The 22,041-nt window shown below is 34.7% G+C and overlaps 1 protein-coding gene across 3 annotated transcripts in view; it reads right to left on the bottom strand.

Moving 5' to 3' along the window:
* Positions 1–2,367: 2,367 nt before the first annotated feature.
* Positions 2,368–22,041, bottom strand: part of LOC132744807 (inositol-3-phosphate synthase 1-B-like) — a 44,991-nt gene continuing 25,317 nt past the window's right edge. For all 3 annotated transcript variants that reach the window (XM_060733583.1, XM_060733585.1, XM_060733586.1), the window contains 4 exons: positions 19,648–19,761; positions 19,087–19,490; positions 3,562–3,804; positions 2,368–3,320 (listed from right to left, as the gene is read on the bottom strand). In XM_060733583.1, the coding sequence (XP_060589566.1) occupies positions 2,751–3,320; positions 3,562–3,804; positions 19,087–19,490; positions 19,648–19,761 (1,331 nt within the window). In that variant the 3' untranslated portion in view covers positions 2,368–2,750. The remainder of the gene's footprint in view (positions 3,321–3,561; positions 3,805–19,086; positions 19,491–19,647; positions 19,762–22,041) is intronic.

Raw genomic sequence — 22,041 nt, forward strand, 5'->3', positions numbered from 1 at the left:
ATAAGCTTAATAATGTATTTGTAAAAATCACTATTTATGGTCCGATCAAAAAACTTGATGTTTCACCAGAACATTGTAATAGAGTATATTTATAATTCTTTGGAAAAAATATTAATTGCATTTTATTTCATTCCCAACATATTTAAAATGGGGCACAATATGGCACCAAAAGTTATCAAGTAAATGACCGACAGAACGGGATATTTTTCGCAGCATCTTTTAATTCTAGGAATACACAATTTCTGTACTAGAGTATTTTGAACGGTGGCATAAAAGTGACATTTGTTTTTTTTTGTTTTGTTTTTTTCGATACTTTTTTGTTTTGTTTTTCGTACAAATTTGTGTTTGTTTGTCCTACATATTTTTTTTTTTTTTAGTTTTGAATACATACTTTTTTTTAGTTTGGAATACATATTCTTTTTTAGTTTGCATATATATTTAATTTTAGTTTTGCATACATATTCTTTTTTAGTTTGCATACATTTTTTATTTTATTTTTTTTTGTACATATTTTATTTTTGTTTTCTTCGTACATATTTTTACAAGACGCCATTTGAAAAGTAGAGGTTTGGATAATTACACTATTTGTAAAACACCATTTTCAAACACTTCGCCATCTGTAAATTACAGTACCCCATTTGCAAATGCCATTTACAAATACCAACAATTTTATTTTGGAGGTATCAAAAAAATAACCACACTTTTTATTATATATATAAATATATAATCCGTGGTAACCAAAAGAAAGGTTCTGCATATGGTCTCGATGTGGTTAACATTTGTCACAAAGTGCCTTAAAATCCTTCATTGGGTTTCGGAGCGGACATGAAACCCAAGTCTTTATTCTTTGACCTGAAGGTGTGACCCCGACCTTGAGCCGGCACACCTGGCATATAAGTTCTGCACTTTATCTGGATGTGCTAAAGAATTAAGTTTCATGATTCTCAATTTTCAGGGGGTGGGGTTGAGTGGTGCATATTCATGGAATAATAACTGATCACCAATCAACAGCCCTTTCCAAATAGACACTAATATAAAAGTATATAATAATAAAAAACAATAATTATATAAAATATTATATAATATAAAAAATGGGCCGGAAAGGTTCGGCCGAAATCAGACTTGCCCGGCCGAAAACGACTTGGCCGATTCCAAAAATGGGCCGAAATGTGACCAAGCCACTGTGTTAGTTTTATACTCACATATGGGCTGTTATGAGATTTAAAGGCTGTTTTGATTGGCTAAAATATGTATGAAAAACAAGAAATAAAATATGTACGAAAAACAAAAAACATAAAATATGAATGCAAAACTAAAAAAATATGTATGCAAAACTGAACAAAATATGCATGCAAATCTAAAAAAAATTATGTATACAAAACTAAAAACAAAAAAATGCAAATGTCACTTTTATGCCACCGTAATTTTGTTATATGAACACAATTTTTAGATATTTCAAGTGGTAAAGTAAATGAAACATTTATCACTTAAGCATCATAAAGTATAGACCGCCATCATGAACTCCACCTCTCAAATATTCAAATGTCGCAGATAGAAAATAAGTCAGTACTCAATATTTAAGCAGAACTCAGATGACACATTTAGACCTCTTGAACCCAAAGTGCGTTGATATGTAGCACATTTACGCACTTTGGGATCAATTTCTTGATTTTAACCCCAAAGTGCGTTGGACCCCAAAGTGCGGTGTGAAGTTTAACGCACTTTGGGGTCGGACCCCAAATTGCGGTGTTGCAGCGCATGACACGTCGTCCTATTATCAACATGTGTGCCAGCCAAGTAATTTCAAAATCCCTTGACCGATGAAATAATCATGAACCGACACAGAATATAATAGACCATGTTAAGCTTTCACCTCCAAGTGTGACCTTGACCTTCGAGGTAGGGGTCTGGATGACGTACATGATGTGTCGTCTTATTAATTTATTGTAAACATTTGTGTTAAGTATTTTGAAAATCCCTTGATGAATGAGAATGTTAAGGACCGGACACGACATATACCCTCCACCGGACAATGTTAACATTAAAGTGTGACCTTGACCTCGAAGGTAGGGGTATGGATGTTGCGCATGACACATCGTTTATTGTAATATACTTTTGTGCCAAGCTATTTCAAATCTCTTTGATGAATGGCTTAGTTATGAACCGGACACGATGAATGGCTTAGTTATGGACCGGACACGATGAATGGCTTAGTTATGGACCGGACACGATGAATGGCTTAGTTATGGACCGGACACGATGAATGGCTTAGTTATGGACCGGACACGAAAGTGTGTCCGACGGACGGAGCTCATTTCTATAGACCCTTTTTCTTCAAAAAGGTGGGGACAAGAAATTAACAAGTGATAGTTTGTTTTAGTTTAATTCATTTTTTTCCTTCATGACGATATAATTATGACTCCTTTTATACTAATAAAAATTTTAAAAAAAGTTTTATAACAGAAAAGAATTTATTGAACTGGTATGTATACTGTAATGTTTTACTTTTGAGACAAGTTCTTATCATATAAAAATAGGTCCAAATGAGTCTGTGTTGTGACGACATTCAATATTTCTATAATTCCAATATTTCTATAATTCTAGTCAATAAATTCATTGTAAATGTTTAAAAAATGGAACTTATTTTCGTAAACAGTTGATTTCTTTTTGTCATACGTGTTTAAGTATAGATTTAAAAAGCTAAGTACAAAGAAAATTTATATCTGACATTGCTAACTCAATGTGTAGAACTATTTCTCAACTTCGTCTGAAGAATGTCGAACATGGCCGTTTGTTGCGTTAGCTGCTTTAGGCGGAATAACTAGTTTCCGTGAAGTTGTTTGAGCAATTTGTGCATGCTTATATTCTAAAAGCATATGATTGGTTGGAGCTAAACCAATGCATGCACGTAGTACGTTTTCAATACAACTTCTTTGTCGGAAAAGTGAATTGACAACAGGCGTTCCGCGAGGAACAAGTGGGGCTTTGCATAAATAACTAAGAATTGATAAAACGGAATTGAAACTTTGATATTCCATATTGTCCTCAGTTCTATACTGAATTCGCTCGAATATTTCCCCTAAAATTACCAGATCTAATATGAGAGGACACGCTAGAAGAGAATCCTCACACGTGTTGTGAATGACAAGCGTGTTGGACCCACCCATCATTATCTCAGATGTATATTCATCCATGGCTCGCTTGCTGTCGCCTACATGAGGAATGTATTTGATAACAACACAGTGATCTGGACGTTTTCCATCGGGAAACAGAATATTGTTCGAATCTACCATATCGTCAACAACGTTGCTTTTTGAAATCTGAAAGCAGAATGTCCTTAATTACATAACAAATCATTCTTTAATTAGGGAAATTGTTGAAATCTGTTTCTACAAAGTAAACATACATGTAGATTTTTTTTCATGCAAATTGCGTACATAATACCTGAACAGATAATGAGGATATTAAAAAACATTGAAATCAACCGAGACAGCAGAAGTGAAAGTTTAAATACTCAACAATGCTAAAATTGTATTAATTAAAAACAACAGGAAAATGTACCTCTTTAGATCTGAACGTTTGTGGTGCGCTTAGATTTTGTCCATCATTGTTACCTAGATGGTTGTAACTGACTATTGACTTCGGTTTGATGCCTGCACTGACGAGGAAATCTACCAACACGGACTTAAGCTTAGTTTGTCCGGATTTAAAGTCGTCACCCGCGATAAAAACCTTCTTCTTTTCGGCAAGTTCCAAAACTCCAGGTACAAATGTATTTTGTGGTGATCCATTGATGTATGTTATCTGTAATAAAGGAAAGTTAGCAAAACCTTTTTGTCACAATATTTTACAAAAACAACTACCTACATAATTTCTTGTTAATACCCCTTATGGTTTTAGAGTTATGTCCCGGACAAAGTTCAAAGTGTGTAAAAATGCACAAAGGGCAATAATTTCAAAATTAGTCAAGGCAGAGTGAAGGTTCTTTTTGCAATGCACTTCTACTCAATAAGATCTATCTACCTACAAAGTTTGAAGTTGATATATCTTGTAGTTCAGAGTTATGTCCCGGACAATGTTAAAAGTGTAAAAAAACAAAGGACAAAACTCCAAAATTAGGCAAGGCATAGTTATGGATCTTTTGCACTGCACTTCTACTCAATGAAATATATCTACGTACAAAATTTGATGTTGATATCTTTTGTAGTTTCAGAGTTATGTCCCCCGGACAAGAAATATGCAACGGACCGACCGACCACCAGCTGACTCCAGTATACCCCCTTAAACTTCGTTTGTCGGGGGTATAATTAGACCAAGCCCTTTGTAATCTAGAAAGTAGTTCTTTTAAAGCAGCATGCCTCCAGAAATAACAGAAAAACTGCCGTCTTACTAATATTTCAATATGTCTTCAGAAACATTATATATATTCAGTTGAAAGAAATCGAACTGTCACTTAAAATGTTCATATTTTATCATTTTTGCTCTGAAAGCTTTTCCGCAATCGGGAAATACCTCCTTTTATTACTACGGAATTTTTCATCCTACCATTGTGCAGGTTGTATAGGACAAAATCCGGATCTGCGATCCGGAACGCATGGAATCCGTGATCGAATCAAACAAAGTGGGTAACGAACACGGAATCCGTGATCGTTGGAAACGAAAACGGAATACGTTATCGTATCAAACATAGTGGGTAACGAACACGGAATCCGTGATCGTTGGAAACGAAAACGGAATCCGTTATCGTATCAAACATAGTGGGTAACGAACACGGAATCCGTGATCGTTGGAAACGAAAACGGAATACGTTATCGTATCAAACATAGAGGGAACGAATGAACTGCTTTGGTTGTGATATTTGTAGTGGCACAAAGTATTATAAAATATTAATGATCATATATATGATGTCATCATGACCAGTATATTGATTTAAACGTTACGTAAGTAACAACTGCCTTAACACAAATCACGAGATGATGTGTCAAGATAGCGGATATGCCAAAGAAATCGTTGAACAATATTGTTTTATCTGTAATAAACAGCGACATTATAACTTGAGCTCTGGTCCCTTGTTCACTAAGAAAAGATCAGGATCAAGTGATCCTGATTTTATCTTCATTGTTTTATGTTACTAAAATTAATCACATTTTGTTAGAATTAAATGATAAGTTTTCAAAATGTTAAAAAAAATTGCTGATTTGCAAAAAAACCAAACTATTATAAGATAAAATCAACAAATAAAAAAAAAAATACCAAAATATCCGGATCAAAATAAGGATTAATTTTAAAATCAGGAACAATATTTGGATCAACTGTAAAATGCCCGTATCTTGCAAAAATAATAATGACTTTATTCTAAAATTTCATAAACTTGCAAGTCCAGTTTTATCAAGTTAACATTAGATATTTAATCTATAAGGACAAACAATGAAGAATATTAGAGTTATTAAATTTGATCCTGATCTTGATCCTGACCCTTAAATCTTTGTGAACATGGGACCTGGTGTCAAGTCTGCCGATATGATTGGAAAATGTCATTGTTATATTGGAACATAAGCAAAACCGTGTTTACTTTTCAAAATAAATATAAAAATTGAGAAAAAAAATCATATCGTCTTAAATCTTAACAAAAATGTTGTTATGGCAGAGATCTAATTCTGTAGGGGGAAATCACTGCGTTGGAGATTGCACATTAACATTGACATATACCGGATCTTGTCCGAACCAGTGTTGTGACACGTGGCCATGTTGAATAAATTATCTGCCATAGTTATATTCTCTACTACAGTAGATTATGCAAAGACGAAAACATGTTTAATTGACGCTTTTGTCAACATTCTTTCTTGAATGGATTTACACATTAAACCTTACTAGACTAGGGACTGTCTATTAAACCATCTGGAGGCGAGTGGGTTAAATTTTGAAGTGGCCCATTTCAAGTTTTCCCTGTGAGACTGTTATTTTGAATATAAACTAGACCTATCACTGAGGGTGATTAATACCCCCACCAGCAACTTTGTCTTTTTCAAAAATAAGTGTTCTGAAGAAAAATTTGAATTAATTTAAACAAGTTAAAATGGTTTCCGGAGGGGAATTTTTTTTAATATTTTTTAATATTTTAAAGATACTTCATTCATCTCTTTTAAAATTGTTTTAAAAAAAGTTTGTATTGAGAATATTGTTGACAAAAATCGGTCTTCGAAGACCGGTGACCGTCGAGGGCCGGAGAGAATCGATACGTAAGGTAACGTACCGAAAAACGGTGTTAAGTTAGGTTTTTGAAAAGGTCAATTAACCAGTCATGTAGGGTTTGCAGATCACGTGCTTCTACTATTCTGTATTATAACCAGTTCTAATACTTTCTGTGTCATCCCATGGCTACACCTGGCTCATGGTTATGACGTAGTGAAGGCTTGGGGAATATTTCTCGAGGGCTTCCTCGAGTTCCAGCAATTTAACTCCTGCATTCCAAGTCACCAGTTCTAAACATCACACTTGCCGGCTGAATTGAACAGGCGTGTGAAAAAGCTGTCAAAAGCTCATCGCAATTTGCTGGAACATGAACAAGCCCTTAGTTTAGGAATAGAGAACTGTGAGGCAGAGGTGTTTACTTTGTTACAGCCAATTGGGAGGACATACAAAGTGTTAGAACTGGTAAGCATACAGATTTAATGGGATCCAGAGACTGTTCATTGTGTTACTATTTTTACAGAGACTGTTCATTGTGTTACTATTTTTACAGTCATTCTGTGATTTTTCATTTTACAGTAGCCTATTTGTTTTGCTATTTTTTTCTATTTTCTTATCTTTGAATTGTAAATTGTAATTCCAAGTAGTAAGTATAATATGTTGAATTTTGTAAAGTCCAAATTTGAACAAAATCCGTTCACAAATAACCTATTTACACAGAAAAATGCCAGTGTCGGGTTATAAGTGCCTCTGAGTGTATATATAAGCATATTTTTGTACATGAAGTGTCATTTCAGAGTATTTAAAGCGTTTTTTTTATATTTTTGCAGGACTTCATCTTTGGGTGGAAGGTTTTCAAGTACTATGCACCAGAATACACCCCAGTTATTATTTGGATTATTTTATCGTGATTACACAAATTTAAAGCTGCAGAAAAAGTCTAACGGCTAGTGTAATATTTTTGTGCTAAATTTAATTGGATAGTTTTGCTGCTTTCAAATTCCTGTATTGGATATGTATTATTATATCCCCCCCCCTTTCTAACCTTGACTCACATTATTGGTAATTTTGTTGTAGAAACTTGCCATAAATGAGTACCTGGAAGTAATCAGTTATGGAAAAAAGAAAAATAATGACCTACTATATAGTTATAACCAATCAATATGTGAAATATAAAGAACTTGACTTTTGAACTAGTGACGCTATTATGACTAATAAATATGTTAAATATGAAGACTTTGTGATAAAAAGTTTTCAAGGTAATAAGTGGAAACCATATTTACATTTAAGGCCCCTGTGACCTTGACCTTTGAACTAGTGATCTCAAAATCAATAGAGGTCATCTACTACACATGGCTATTCGATATGTGAAATATGAAGACTATGTGATAAATAGTTTTCATGATAATGAGCAGAAACCATTCTGACATTTAACGTACCTGTGACCTTGATCTTTAATCTAGTTACCCCAAAATCAATACGAGTCATCTAATAGTTATGACCAATCACTATGTGAAATATGAAGACTTTGTGAAAAATTGTTTTCAAGAAAATAAGCGGAAACCATTCTGAAATTAAAGATGCCGGTGACCTTGATATTTGAAGTAGTGACCCCAAAATCAATAGGGGTCATCTACTAGTTAAGACCAATCACTATACTTTGTGACACATAGCTCTCAAGATAATGAGCGGAAACCATACTAACATTCAAGTCCCCTGTGACTTTGACATTTGACCTAGTGACCCTAAAATCAATAAGGGTCACCTACTGGTTATGACCAATCAGTTTGTGAAATATGGAGACTTTGTCATAAATAGTTTGTTCAAGATAATAAACGGAAACCATTCTGACATTTAATGCCCCTGTGACCTTGACCTTTGAACTAGTGACACAAAAATCAATAGGTGTCATCTACTAGTTATGGCCAATCACTATACTTTGTGACACATAGCCTTCAAGATAATGAGCGGAAACCATACTAACATTCGAAGCCCCTGTGACCTTGATCTTTGACATAGTGACCCTAAATCAATAGGGGTCATCTACTAGTTATGACCAATCACTATGTGAAATATGAAGACTTTGTAATGACAATTTTTTAAGATAATCAGCGAAACCATTTGGACATTAAATGCCCCTGTGACCTTGACCTTTGACAAGCTTATTATAGAAAAAATTCCCTGTGACCTTGACCTTTGCCACAGTCACCTAAAAATCAATAGGGGTCATCTGCTAGTCATAAACAACCTCAATACCAAATATGAAGACTGTTGACCAAAGCATTCTTAGGCAATTGAGCGGACCTGTGACCTTCGACCCCGTAACTTCAAAATCAATAGGGGCCACCTAATGGTTAGATCAACCCCCATGCCAAATATGAAGACTTTGGGTCAAAGGTTTCTTAAATTATTTGGCGGACACATTTTTTGAAGTCAAGGTCCCTGTGACCTAGACCTTTGACCCAGTGACCTCAAAATCAATATGGGGTCATCTACTAATCATACCTAACCTCCATGTCAAATATGAAGACTGTGGGTCACAGGAATCTTAAGTTATTGGGCGGACAAGACAAGGCCCCTGTGACCTTTGACGTTTGACCTAGTTACCTCAAAATCGATAGGGATCATCTACTAATCATGACTAACCTCCATGCCAAATATGAAGACTATATGTAAAATGAATCATAAGTTATTGGGCGGACAAGCGTTTTTTAGTCAAGGTCTTTGTGACCTTGACCTTTGACCTGGTGACCTGAAAATCAATAGGGGTGATTTACTAATCAAGACCATTCTCAATACAAAATATAATGACTGTGGGTTAAAAGAATCTTGAGTTATTGGGCGGACAAGCTTTTTATAGGGCGGACAAGGAAAAACCGACGGACGACCGGACGGACAAGCTGATTCAAGTATACCCCCTTACAACTTTGTTGTTGGGGTATAAAGACAACTAGAAGGAAAATTCGGGGGTCTCTTAGCATTAACAGATACCATAAAGTATTTCCGAGCACCATTAAGCAGTTTTCGAGAGAGTTGGGGATGATCGAGTATACTTAAAGGTAATCAGTTACTTCAAGAAGTACCCGGGACCACAATAACCATAACACACGCCCGGCAAACTGTTGCTCCACTTCAAAATTGTGGTGTACGGAAAAACAAGCGAACGACATTTCTGAGATAGAGCGGAAAGCCTATTTAAATGGCTAATTGTAAGTTATGTTTAAGTGTTTGTCTTATAATTCCTTTATGTTGTATTTTTTTTTCTCAAAAATGTAGTTTCGTGTAGGATTGTTGAAAGCTTCCAGTGGAAAAGAAAATTAAAATAAACTCGGGAGAACTTTTTCCCCTGACGAAGTGAACGACGATTTGATGAATATCATTCTTTCAACCATGGAAACGCTTTGCACTTTGAATTTCTTAAAAAGCGTCTTTAGAATAATATCTACCCGTAACAAGGGCTTTTTTTTTGGTGCAAAAATGCTAGGCCTCTTCAGGGTCTTTCAAATAGAATACTGTTTGAAAGACCCTGGCGTGATTAAGGCATCAGTCACATATACAATAATATACATAGAATGTGAAATATCATTAAAAGAGTCCCACAAAATATACTCATTTATAAGTCAAAACGAAAATACATTATGAAAATAAGTTTAGCTATCAGTTACTTAAATCCAAATATAATGTTTGTACAGAATATTGCAAGTTTTAATATTCCTATCTGTGCTATTCATTAACATAGAAAACTTGATTGAATTGACTGATTTTATTAACCTGTCGATTGCATACCAATTATACGACCAATGCTCACAATTTATTAATCTACGATAGATTTTTGTTAAGTTCCGACGCTGATAATGTTAGTTTACTGCGTAAAATGTGTGACATACACGGTCAAGCCAAATTCTACGATGCGGTGGCATATAGAGATTCACCTGTGTGTGTGTGTGTGCGCGCGCGTGTGCGCGTGCGTGCGAACTTATGAACTTTAAAAATCTTCTTGTGGAAAAACACTAGTCTAATTTCAACCGAACTTGGCAGGTTTTATCCTTGGGCGAAGGGCTTCCAAAGTTGTTTAAAGAATTTCATTCCATGCAGAAATCTGGTTGTCATGGCAACCAAAGGGAATTATAAGAATATATTTTGTTTTAAAAATCGTCTTGTTAAGACCAACAAGGTCTAGAGCATAGATATTTTGCATTAAGGCATTGTCTGGTAGACCTCTACCAAGATTGTTCAAATTATAGCCCTGGGGTCAAAATTGGCCCCACCCCGGGGGTCAATGATTTTCACTATGTACATACAGTAAAAAAAAACTTTAAAATATCTTCTTGCCTGAAGGTACAAGGCTTAGAGCTTTGATATTTAGTTTATAATATCACCTATAGGTACTGTACAAAAAATGTTCAAAATGTTTGTCTCTAGTGTCAAAATTAGCTCCGCCCCGGGGATCAAAGGTTTTCCTTATATGTATAAAGTAAAAACATAAAAATCTTCTTCTCTAAATTGGTTAGATATATCTAAGTCACGGCGTAAAATAATTAATCTTAATACACTTGTTACTATATATAGTAACAAAATTGCCTATGATTTCACCGATTATGAGTGTCACGTGACCTATTATGAGTTTGCGGCCCGAGTACTAAGTATCAGCCCGCAGAACATGTGCACGTGCACAAACTGAAGCAATGACGCGTCATATTTTACGTCATCAAACAGTTAACTTTAAAAGTGAAAGTAGGTTGTCAGCACGAATCGCTTTATTTTTTTTTATAGGAGAGCTTAAGCGTATTTAGTACAAACACATTTTTGTTACTATTGAAAATAGTACGAATAATACGACATTTCATTCCGAAAAAAATGAAAATAAAACTTGCTTCTAGATTCTACTGCTTTGAACACACAAACACTGTTTACGGTAAACATCTATGTACAGAACAGTAGAAGTGTAAACAAGAATTTCAACGAAAGAACTTCATAGTAGAGATCTATTTGTTTTTTTGTTTTTTTCATATGGAAAACTTGTTCCGGTTAGGTGGTTTCCTGCTTACATCTGTTGGTGCATGATTGAACGGAAAACCAGATGCAATCGTGCCAATCGCAACTTTTCGACCTTTTCCGTCACTCTTCGGATTAATGATAATAGCCGATGTAGTTCCGATTGCAATCGTGACAATACGGGCGATTCCATCATACTGCGGAATCAGACGAAGTAATATTACGGAAATCTAAGCTATTTTAGTTACTACGGTAATCCCAGTTTGTTTATATAAATAGGATTTCTATTTTTACTCGATTTATCGGTTTAAACCGTAATAAATTATATACGAAATTGTTCCGTTTCAATTGTTTTTCAAGACGCAATAGTTAGTTTCTTTTATAATTGTTTTTTTGTCTGTATTAGTTTACAAATCACGCATGATCGAGTTATATTTAGATCTACTGAATGCAATTCAACTTTTTGGTGAGGTAATCTAAAAATAGCCCATGCATATCATTAACCTTGCCACGTGCTGATATACGTATTTGTGATCGTGTAACATATAGTTCATATGTAGTTGATACAAGCTTATTAATTGGTACCACGTAACGAAGTAATTTAGTGCATTTACTTGTCTATAAAGCAAACGAATGATTTCTCTGCGGAAAAGGGGAAATGAAATGTGCACACTTGTTAGTTTTATACAATAGAGAATAGATTTCAAATCGTTTTGACAAAAAATATTCGTTTTTCCAAAAAAAAAAAAAAAAAAAAAAAAAAAAAAAACTAAATTAATAAACACTTTATGATATACAAATACCGTAATTCAAAAAAATTGTGATAATAAATTGAGAAAAAAAAAACAACACAATTTTAAAGGGTGTGGATGAAGGCACAACACTGTGCAAGCCTTTCCTTTTAAAAGGAAACTTTATTTAATGCTACTATTAGATCTACCAAGTGTATTAAAGACATTAATACACGTCAGAGTAGGACCGGAAGGTGATAATCGGCCCTGAAATGAATAATTCATTTTGCTCTGACGTGTATTAATCTCTCATTATTCAGTGGTATAACGTCATATGTACTGTCCAAATCACACTTTGCGCGCGTAAGATAAACTTACACGTTTCATGACCATGCCACTTATTCAAATACTGTTGGTGCTACACGCGACACAATTTCCGATTTGACTAAGTCAAGGGCAATAAATGTGGCATGGCTTCCCGAATCGACAAACGAAATCCCAGATGCACAATAACATAATACTGACCAACGTTCATATAAAATTTCATGACCCCAACTAAATTATTTATGGAGCAACATTAAGATTAGGGGACGGACAGACGCACGTACTCAGGCACAGGCGCACGGACAAGTAAAAAGTTTAAATCTCTCACCCCCTCTCAGAGTTGGGATATTTTATCTTCAAGCCAATAAATATTAATGTCCAATATATTTAGCAAAGCAGTCACTGTCTATTGACACAGTAGTCAACTTAATGGTAAATATAATGCTGATTTACGCTGATGGTATATTATTGATGATAATGTTGTTTTTGCGTTGTTGTTGTTGATGATGATGACGATGTATTATTAACGTTGATGAAAGTAGGTTAAATGGCGATGATATTGTTAGTTTACTGTGTAAAATGTGTGACATATACGGTCAGGCATTAACTACCAAATTGCAGAAACGTATAATATAATGGAACACTAGAAATGTGTCCATAGGACACGGGTGCCCCCACCGCGCCACTGTTCTGTCAATCTTTTTACTAAGTCAAGGGAAACAACTCTACAAATATTTGATAAATCCACAAGCGAAACCCCAGGTGCAAATCTAAAATATGCTGAGCAACCTGCCCATAAGGTTTAATGACTATGTCAAATCCAAGTTGAAAATTGCAAAAATTTTCTAAGTGAAGGGCAATAACTCTGAAACTAAATAAATCCAGACGAAAATACCTGGTGCACAACTGCACATGCTGATCAATATTTCTGTAAAGTTACATGACTCTAGGTCAAATACAGTTTGAGTTACGTGCGACACATGTTGAAAATTGCAAAATTTTACTAAGTCAAGGGCAATAACTCTGAAAATACTAAAAATATCCACATGAAAATACCCAGGTGCACAACTACATATGCTGATCAACATTCCTGTAAAGTTTCATGACTCTAGGTAAAATTCTTTTCGAGTTACGTGCGACACAAGTTGAAAATTGCAAAATTTTACTAAGTCAAGGGCAATAACTCTGAAAATACTAAAATAACCCGGACGAAAATACCCAGGTGCACAACTACACATGCTGATCAACATTCCTGTAAAGTTTCATGACTCTAGGTCAAAAACTTTTTGAGTTACATGCGACACAAAAGTGAACGGACGGACGGACAAGGGTAAATCTAAATGCCCGCCACTAACGTGGGGGCACAATAAAAACAGCTGTGAATTCGGCCGAATATGTCCCACACATGTGACATACACGTTCCGTGACATATACCGTGGTCCATTTATTAAGAATTTAATGTGTCCCGTGCATTGTATAATTTTGTCTGTTCTGCACATTGAATATCTAACTGCTCGAAAAACATAACATCTCGGTATGCAAATTAAATAAATCCACTAGGAGTAATTAATGTAGCGCGAAGGACAAGTTCTTGTTACGGGTAGATTTTTTTCGGCCGAAGGCCGTCTGATTTCACCTTGACTTTCGCTAAAATTAACAGTAAAGAAATGAATATAGGCAGAATTTTCATTGGTCATTTTAATACTTAGAGCCTGTTCGATTGATACTTTAGAAAAGCTTCCGTTATAGGTAGAGGTCTGTTCGATTGCGCGATGGCAAGACGTGTTGGAAAAAGATATAAATCAGAATAAACACAAAAATGATATTTTCTAGATGTTTCTAACAGCTTTTCAATAAATATATGGAATTAAATATGACGGATCGCCTTTTTGATACTTTTGCGTTCGTTTGGGTTTGTGGCGCCGTTATATGTCGCAACCGCCGCTAAATGTCGCAAAATCTTTTGCCGTTAAATGTCGCAATGTTAACGTTAAATGTCGCACGAATTTCCCTTACCGTTAAATGTCGCAACACTACCGTTAAATGTTGCAAGATGTAATTTTATGTTGAACTCAAGTTTTATTGTTGTATTATATCAATTAAATCTGCCTACTCAAGACGAATTATGTCTGTTTGAAAGCGAGTGATTTTGTTATATATTGAACTGCGCTACAATTTAGGCGACGATAACACTCATCTTGTAAATAAATGTATATTGTTTTGCGTTCGATTTTTAGCTGATCTTATGCAAGGACATATTGATAATTATACAACTGTCTAATATTTGTATGAAACTGCAAAATTGGCATTGTTCTGTAAATAGTTTTGTATAATCATGTCTGTAAAATTGGCAGAAAGGACAGCCTGGCGGCCAGGCTGCCTTCAGCCAATTAGAAAGGCCAATATGAGCTTACCCAATTATTTGTATTCTTATTTTATGATATTTACTGAGAATCTTTTATAGTATTTATGAAGCGACTTGGGCAGTAAAATATCACTTGCCAAAATGTCAAAGTGTAAATAGTGTTTGACAAATGGTAAAATGTACTTAATCTTGTGTACGTTTTCTAACTTTGACATCTGCTTACAAAACTGCCGGCGCATAATATGGACAATGAAAACGCGCGGTCGGGATAATTTCATTTTAACAAGGAAAATATAATTCTTTTAAATATTTGTTCACGGTTTAATAAAACCAAATGCATTCCGGTCATTTAGATACCAACGTTATGAAAAATGATAACATTTTAATGAAGTTATTGCATAATAAAGACAGTACCCGAAAAATCAAAAGTAACACTTTTGGCTAATTATGATAAGATCACAGCAGAAAACAGATTGAACCAATTCATGGTTACTTTATGAAATGATTTTTTTTAAACTGTTAACTATTACCTTGTTTTTAATACCTTTCTAGAAATGTTAGACACAAATGAGCAATTAAAATCTTTATGAAAATGAATATTAAATTATGCCAATGGTCAGTTTAAGAAATCGTTAAAGCTCGCATGGAGATTGCATATACACACTTTTCCTCTATAAAAGGTGCTAAATGACAAACACTACTGAAGACTTGCTTGTAAATTGTATGCAATGGTTCTACAAAGAAATAATCGCTGGGTAGATTTAGCACAGATTCAGTCTGGTCTATCTTACAAACAAAGCGCCAACCGTTTTGGTGTCCATCGGTCTACATTTTATGGCCTTCACCAGCGTTTTCGCACTACACTACAGGCCGAATGGCGTCAGATTCCACAGGCGACTATCCGCACCGTAAGGTCTATGAGGCGACGAAGTTCATATGTAAGAGACTCTGATGGAGGACACTGTCGTTTCTAAAGATCCCGACAGTGACAATACGAATAGACATTTATGAGTGACTCTGTTTTGGGATTTTCACCTTAGGTTCTTCGATTTACTGGTGTACAGTTGATCTTAAACATTTTGCATTATTTCCAGTTGTTAAGTTTGCGTTTTGTAATAAAGTTATGATATATATCTAATGGAGTCGTTAGTGTTTTGTTTTCATGTAATAAAATGCATATAGTGGGGGCGTGCGTTTTCATTGTCCTTAAGTATATAATTTGTGCTAATCATGAAATTCGCTATTTAACACCCGACTGCGGATCGGCAAACCTGTGAGGAATACTAAATGATCAATGAGAACTATTAATGAGTACTACATGATAAAAAATAAAAAACGAAAGCCAAGTGCAAGATTTCAAAATGGTCCAAAATACTTCCCCAAACTTTTCTGTCGATTTTCGTATTGACCGTGCATTTCGTGTTTTTTTTCACATATTTGTTGTTTCTGATAAAAACAATTTTCCCTTGATCATGGGGGAGGAAGTGTTACCCGAGGGATGGAGTTCTTATGATAACTTGTAAAGGAGTTCTTGTGTTAACTGTCACGGAGTTCGTCGGAAAACTATTGTATATACTGCAAAATACTCGTCAAAAATGGTAATTTTCATCTTAAGAAAGTGAATTTTAGGTGCTAAAATAAAATTTAATGATAAAGCTTGCCTAACATATTGTATTATGTGTCAAAAACTAATTCTTAGTCCATTTTTCATGTTTGCAATTTTGCATTATAATTAGGTAATTATGTATGGCAAGGATGAAGATTTGAAATAAACAGGTCAATACTTGCGAATTGGCAAATAATTTGGAAATTTTACTCAAAACTACCAGATTTTAAGAAAGAGACGATGAAAAATGGACTATGGCGCCACAGGATTTTTGCGACGGACGCGCCCTCAGGCGCGTTCAGAGCTAAGTCATCTACACATGGGATTTCGCGCAAAGTGTCCTCAACCGAATAACAGCCCATGAAATAGTAAATGAATTTGATCCTTTAAAACTCACATACTTTGTCGGGATATCTTAAAATCTTCCATATTTAGCCTTTTCAATTTCAAATTAAGTTATCCAAGTTAAAATATGAACGTATTTGATTGATAAAAACGTTGTAGTCCCGTAGTATTATTGCGCAATATGCAAATTACTGCCAAAACGATTTACAGCTGTCGAAAAAGTAGGACAGCAAATTATACTATAATAAAGGTGTAAGCTCTGAGTTCCAAAAAATTATTAGTAGGACATAAATATTTCTACATTATACAAAACATAATTATTAACAAATCAAAGTTTTTCGTGACTCTTAGAATAACTCGCGCATTAATAAAAGAAGAACTATTTTCGTGACTCATACCGCGGGTTTAGCTGAATATTCAGCAGTTATTAATAAATCAGATACAGTATAATGGTTAGTATAAATATCTATTTTTGAAAATGCATGTAACAAGAGAGTTTTTTCAACACTTTACTACCATGTAGTCTTTCATGGTAATCTTTATTGAAGGAAGTTATAATATCAGTTCTACTTCCGATTCTTGTGGTTTGTTTACATATTTTTCTACGTCACGATATGAGTTAACATTCGCTATTCTAAAAATAGATTCTGCTGCAGGCGATTAAGGTGTACACATTATACATGTAATAAACCAGCGGATACTTACTTTGCTTACATGCAATACTTACAATTGTAAGAAAATGGAATTTAGTGTGAAATTGAAAAGAACAGCTTAAGTGACATTTAAATTAAAATAAAAAACGATGTGCTATGGCCTCTACATCTTAACCTTGTAAATAAAAAAAATCTAAAAAATACACTTTTAATTGCTGATGATTTTAACCAAAAATATTTTTAATGAGACATATCCAAGAGAAATAAATATACAAATGACTTATATTTTATCGTCTATATGCCCACTATGATATAACACGAAGCAATTCTAAATAACATTCTCACATGTATAATGTATTATGCTTGAAGTTAATTTGCATGGTTTTATTTTAGAAATATTTCGTTGACAGTTTTTTTCTATTTACATATCATTCCTTGGAATAAATCGATAAGGACACTGATTTACAAGTTTGACCAGAGTTTTTAGGCATAAATTTCATTCTGTATAACTAGAAACTCTGAATTACATTAGATTGGGACACATAAAATATATTGCTCTACAAATCTCGAACTTGTATGGAACAAATTTTCTCTGTTATATCTTTTGTGTTTTTTTTTTCTAAAAAAAAAGCCTTAATGTCTCTCCGGTTGCATGTCCGTCGCATTCAGTGCTGCAGCACTTTGATTCTTCTAAGCTGTTCTAGTCATTATATTCTCTTCTCGAACCGGGCATAAGACGACTGAAACGAACTTTCGACTAATTTACAGTTGCAAAATTCACCGCGGAAATAGTGTACAGTATCTACTCAATCTTTGTTTTGTAATAAATTCCTATTCAAATCAAATTCCATTTTGATTAAAATCAAATAATGTAAGTAATATTGTTTAAATCTAAGATCATATTTGATAACAATTAATGGGGAAAAACATTGCGGATAAAAATGAACTGAAATAAAACTATTGAGGACGAATAAAATGTTCTGTTTGCGGTTAGCATGGTTAGTAGTAGCTTATCCTATGCAAGTTAACAAGTTCGACTTCGGCCGAGTATCTTTTTAAAGATACTTCTTGTTCTTGATACACTTTTTCAAACACTCCGAAGGGTAAAGCATTAATATTCAACAAATCGTCGTTCACTTTGTCAGGGGAAAGGTTCTCGTTGGTTTAATTTAATTTTCTTTTTGTAACAGCTTAGATCATTGGAAGCCTTAAACATTCCTACATGGAACTACATTGATCGATTTTTGAACAATTACAACTTAAACAATACTTACAATTAGCCGTGCACTATCTCGGAAATGTCGTTCGCTCGTTTTTCCGTACACCACGGCGTGAACAGTAGGGGTGTTACGGTTAGAAAAATGCTAACTGTTTTTAAAAACGGCGACGTAATAACCGTGTTAAATGTTTAACCGACCGTACTAATAAAATCCTTAGATCTTAAACATTAATTTTGTTTCTTTATGTCAAGATATGCCAATTTTTTTAATATTTTGTTGTACTCAAAATGATTACAATGCATATCCGAATATGGAGTAACTATTTTCCGTTAATGGTCGTGATCGGAAAAAATACATGGTTGAGTACAATTAGAATACAAACAATTGTCATATCTTGTCATAAAAAACTAAGGTAAAACTTACAATCAATTTAAAACTTCTCCGCCCCTTAGCCAAATACTAACCTCGGTTACCGGTTTCTCTAAAAACCGACCGTACCCGTTTAAACGGATAAACATGACACCCCCTAGTGAACAGTACTACGCTGTAAAGTAGACAAGATAAAAGATAGTGACACACTTAGCAAGATAAAATACATTTCAACTTAATGTTTTTGCTATAGTAACGGGCTACTAAGAGAATGCGCTAAAAACATTACCCCTTCCAGTATGCTAGCCACTGCGAACAAAGTTGAAGGTGAGATTTCACTTTCGTCCGCTTTAATGCTGTTAAGTAAATTTTCTGCGTTACCATTGACTTCCGGTATCAGTTCACTATATCTTTCAGTGTTAGCAGTCCATAGTATGATCACCTTGTCAACGCCACTTGTTGCTTTAAAATTTCTTATATCTTGTCTGATTTTTGTCAGTAATTCTTGTTTTGTTCCAGAGAGTACATTGTCAGCCCGATCACTCTGATTGGCTGCTATGAATTCTGGGAAGTAAACAGATGGGCGTGGTTTGATATTTTCCATATAAGGACGTAACTGTTCTTGAAGGCTGTAGTCTAGAACCTTGGCACGCTCCATAGCTTTTGCAAGGTTCAATGATGAAATGTCCCATCCTGAAATAAAGATGACCATGGATGAAATATAAACTAATGTAAAGCGAGTTTGGACATATTTTCAAAGTTTAATGAGCAACATCATCTGAAATTAACATATAATGTTATCTTCATGTAGTAAGATTTTGGAAAATAATTAGAAATGAAAGTTTCTAACCGTCAATAACAATATCATTTGGGTCAACCATAGGAAGCATGTCTTTGAGCGGAACATAAATCTCTCCCTCTGGACCTGTGCCTAAACATACAGTGCTTGCCTGAGTGATCGAACCTGGAAAATACAAGCAAATTCGTAGAAATTAGTAGTTTTCTGCATTTTTTCTCCCTTTAAGGAGAATGCATTGAGATTTTGTGAAAGGGCAATCGCAACTTTTCGGCCCTTTCCGTCAATCTTAGCCGAAGACGTTCCGATTGGTGTAGCAATCGCAACTACTCGGCCCTTTCCGTCAGTCTTCGGATAAGGACCTCGAACACAATAGTATGGATACACAGAACGGATGCAGTATGTCGGTCAAACCTACGCTAAGAAACAAAACATGTAAACAAATAGTAATTTAATGGTGGGAGTCGTTGACAATTTTTTTTTAATATATGTAGTAAAAGTCCACCTAAAATAAGTGAATTCATAGGTACAAAAGAAAACAATACATTATTTATGTATTTATTATTATGGCTGTTGAAACCGAAAGTACAAAAAAACAATCTGTTGACATAAAGTCGGATTTGTTTAAAATTGAACATCAGTGGGCATATTTAAATTACAAATTGTTGTCAGACATATGTTCAAGCATAAGAGTACCGGAACAGACATTAGATATCAAATATATACATTCGTTTTACATTATCTCGGTTTCTGTTTACATCTGAAACCACGTGGTAGAACTACTTTCAATCCGTATTGTTTCCGAGGTTATTATAGATAATAGCCGAGACAGTTCCGAATGTTGGGTGTAGTTGTTGTTTATTGATTTTTTTTTCGTGTCCCGCTATGGTAATAAATAACGAACTGGGGAATTTTGCAGGAAATGAAATGCAAACATATTCACCAATAAATTGCTTTATCGAAAAAAATATTTTAAATATAAACATAGGTCATTTTTTACGAATTGTTATATCACAGTATTATCATTTTGCATATCCTTTGCCAGACCTGTCGACGCCCGCGTTATAGGGAGACACAGGCAAAATTTTCATTTCTTCGATTTGAATTTTTCATTCAAATCTGTAATGTCCTCAAAATGAATACACTAGGCAGCCACAGGAACAAGCATTTCTCCTTATAAAGAATACAAGAGCGATCAGTGATTACATGTGTCGCCTCATATTGGCCAATTTCATGTTGGGACAAGTTTTGTGACAGACAGACAGACAGACGGACGGACAGTGCACAACTAGACTTGGTACTGATCATTCCTGTAAAGTTTGGATAAAATTGCACCAGTAGTTTATGTGGAGTAGAACGGACAAGCTTTTGTGTATCTGGCAACACACAGAGAAAAACACCTTTTTATCAAAGGGCCATAACTCAGCCAAAAATCATTCAACTGAAAAACCCGTGCAATATGCGCAAGGACTTGAGCTACAGATCAATCCTGTAAAGTTTCAATGAAATTGCATTAGTGGTATAAGAGAAGTAGTTCGGACAAACTTTAAAAATGAAAATTACTAAAGGGCCATTACTCTTAAAAAAATTACTGAACCGGAAAATGCTGACAATATGCACAACTAGACTTGGTACTGATCATTCCTGTAAAGTTTGGATGAAATTGCACCAGTAGTTTATGAGGAGTAGTCCGGACAAGCTTTTGTGTATCTGGCAACACACAGAAAAAATCACCTTTTTATCAAAGGGCCATAACTCAGCCAAAAATCATTCAACTGGAAAACCCGTGCAATATGCGCAAGGACGTAAGCTACAGATCAATCATGTAAAGTTTCATTGAAATTGCATTAGTGGTATAAGAGAAGTAGTCCGAACAAACTTTAAAAATAAAAATTATTAAAGGGCCATAACTCTGACAAAAATCATTGAACCGGAAAATGCTGACAATATGCACAACTAGACTTGGTACTGATCATTCCTGTAAAGTTAGGATGAAATTGCACCAGTAGTTTATGAGGAGTAGTCCGGACAAGTTTTGTGACGGACGGACGACAGACAGACAGACAGACGGACGACGGAGAAGTGATCCCTATATGTCGCCACTACTCCGTAGAGGCGACACAAAAATGATGTTTCCTAACCTGACCCACTTGAGCGTTAAGATTTCACAATATGTGTCACAGTGAACTCTTGAAACTCTGGAAACGTTAAAGAACGCGTCAAATGAATGATTCAGGTATTTTCAATCATACTACACTTAACAAAACTTATAACTGTGCAGTTTTTAAATGTGAATAACTTTTTTATTACTTGACATTTTTTACCCAAATTTTGGAATTCATCGTTTGAATGGTTTATGTTTACAATGCTATATTCAGAAATAACGGTTATTTTTGTTGTGTGCGTTCATCCGTGACATGACATAAACAACAAAGTGCACGTGAGGGT

Source organism: Ruditapes philippinarum, unplaced genomic scaffold, assembly GCF_026571515.1.
Source record: "Ruditapes philippinarum isolate M1 unplaced genomic scaffold, ASM2657151v2 ctg1728_1_1_1_1, whole genome shotgun sequence".
In the NCBI taxonomy this organism is placed as follows: domain Eukaryota; kingdom Metazoa; phylum Mollusca; class Bivalvia; order Venerida; family Veneridae; genus Ruditapes; species Ruditapes philippinarum.